The sequence below is a fragment of the Pimephales promelas genome, chromosome 23, assembly GCF_988280905.1.
Source record: "Pimephales promelas chromosome 23, fPimPro1.hap1.1, whole genome shotgun sequence".
Taxonomy (NCBI): Eukaryota; Metazoa; Chordata; class Actinopteri; order Cypriniformes; family Leuciscidae; genus Pimephales; species Pimephales promelas.
The window spans coordinates 4,305,194-4,307,500 of record NC_142791.1 but is presented as its reverse complement, the minus strand read 5'-3'; the positions used below and the strand labels follow the sequence as shown (position 1 = coordinate 4,307,500).

Below are 2,307 nucleotides of genomic sequence, written 5' to 3'. Positions count from 1 at the left end.
TTATTAATGTGGAAAACAGTTGTGTAGAAATGGTTTGTCAGGATTCTTTGATCCTTTAACATCATAAATGTATTTACTGTAACTTTTAATAAATTGAATTAATCCTTGATGAATATTGATTTCTTTTATTTATTTCCCCCCAAAAAATAAAATCAAACTTCTTACGGACCCCAAACTTCTTTTCTTTTCCCAAGGTACTTTTCAACTTTCTATAAAAATGTACATAACTGTTTTCAACAGTGATAATAAATGATTCTTGAGCATCAAATCATCATATATTAGAATGATTTCTGAAGAATCATGTGACACTGAAGAGTGATGATGAAAATTCAGCTTTGATCACAGAAATAAATTACACTTACAGCTGTTTTAAATTGTAATATTTCACAATATTACTGTATGTTTTTGTATTTTTAATCAAAAAAAAATCAATAAAGACTTCTTAACGATCCAAAACGTTTGACTGGTAATGTATATCCTGTATTTATATCCTGCATTCTTGTGATGTAATTTTCTTTCCGCTGTAAAGTTTGTGTTGATGTATCCTAACCAAATAACCTGAGTGTTGTCAGACCACGTTCAGAGCCAGAGAGAATCAGTCTGCTTGCCTTGCACGTCTCCGTTTAATTAGCATATCTTCTCGTTCGTCTGAAATAGAGAGCAGACTGACTGTAATTACAGACCCTTGTCATCTCTACACGTCTCTCTTAATCATCCTCATGCCAATTAACATCTGTGTGAGCTGATTGCAGACCAGCTCCAGAGGAACTGATTGCAACCTCAAAGTCAACTGCCTACACAAAACAGACAGTTCTCTCCAAAGCACTGTTGCCAGGAAAGCTCAGCAATATTGTTCAAGTCACTAAAGATATCTCCCCTGAAAGCAATTCCAGTTGGTTTGCAATGTCATATAAATGGATAATAATCATTAGCAGATGCTTAATTGTCATATTTCACCACGGTTCCCCTTCCTGAGCGCCGTCACCTCAGATGAACACTAATTACATCCAGACTTCCATCAGTCCAGCCCTCAAGCTAATGGTCAGTCAATTAACTCAAGGGTCTGGGAAATGACTGCAGTGCCAGTGTTCGCTCTGATGTCCTGTGATTTGCGCATGGCACACTATAGGGAGAGAAAAAGAGCTGCTAACCGATTGAAATCTCTCTGGCAAAAGCCATGGACACCAGAAGGAGCGGCAGGCCCACAGAAATGAACTTGATGACTTTATCCAATGGCAAATCCAGCTCCAGGTGTCGGATGCGACTGTCCCCGTTACTATCCCTCAGCAGGGCATCGGAGAGCATCGCTTGGGCGGCCGTGTTGGCGATAGACATCTTGCCAACTGTGGACGACAAAGGATATTTCTGGTAAGCAATTTCTTGTGCTTTCATTCATACTGACGCAAAACTAGTCCATTAACACCAATATGAATGCATGAGGGACACCTTAAGTTATCAAGAAGCACTTTGACTTTGATGATGTGGTTTAATAGAAAATGTGATACAAGAACCCATATAATCAATGATGAGACTTCCTTGCATGATAAAGTATCAGATTAAGCCTTCCATGAAATGATTCCATTAAACAGTAATTATGTCTTCCATTAAATTCGTTAGCAGCTATCCAAGTTCTTATTAACCAAAAAATGCACTGCCATTTTAACACACAAGTGTTAACGATTATTAGAACCAGGGTTGTCGAACATTTTAACCCAGGTTAAGCACCGTTTCTAATCCTGAGATGTGAAAAAAAAAATGCCCAGGAGCATCAAACAACCAATCATAACCGAAAATAGCATGTACCTCAGTAAATAGGGATGAGCTTTGTATTCACAAAAACTGTCACGTTTGCGGGGGCGGCAAACGGAAAACGAGTTAGTTTGAGTGAAGAAATGTTTTATTCTTACTTTTGTGTCCGAACAGTCTATTCAGTAAAAATGTTACCCAGATAGTCTATTTGATGTGATGTTTACATCTGGAAGACGTATTTTTAAGAGTGTTTGCTCATCTGCAATAGGTATACAGTATGTCGACGTTTCCAGTCAGATGTCAAATAGACGTTTAGAAGATGTCTTTAAGATGTAATGATTTAGAATGCATGTTAAAGGAGTAGTTCACTTTTGAAAAAACTTTTGCTGATAATTTACTCACCCCCATGTCATCCAAGATGTCCATGTCATTCTTTCCTCAGTCGAAAAGAAATGAAGGTTTTTGATGAAAACATTCCAGGATTATCTCCATATAATGGACTTCAATGGGAACCAGACGGTCCAAGGTCGAAAAAAAAGTTAATAACAGTTTCAGATG

At 37.7% G+C, this 2,307-nt stretch overlaps 1 protein-coding gene across 2 annotated transcripts in view; it reads right to left on the bottom strand.

Moving 5' to 3' along the window:
- Positions 1-1,476, bottom strand: part of panx3 (pannexin 3) — a 5,869-nt gene extending 4,393 nt beyond the window's left edge. For both annotated transcript variants that reach the window (XM_089126447.1, XM_039676024.2), the window contains exon 1: positions 1,152-1,476. In XM_089126447.1, coding sequence (XP_088982573.1) covers positions 1,152-1,392 — 241 coding nt within the window. In that variant the 5' untranslated portion in view covers positions 1,393-1,476. The remainder of the gene's footprint in view (positions 1-1,151) is intronic.
- Positions 1,477-2,307: the final 831 nt, after the last annotated feature.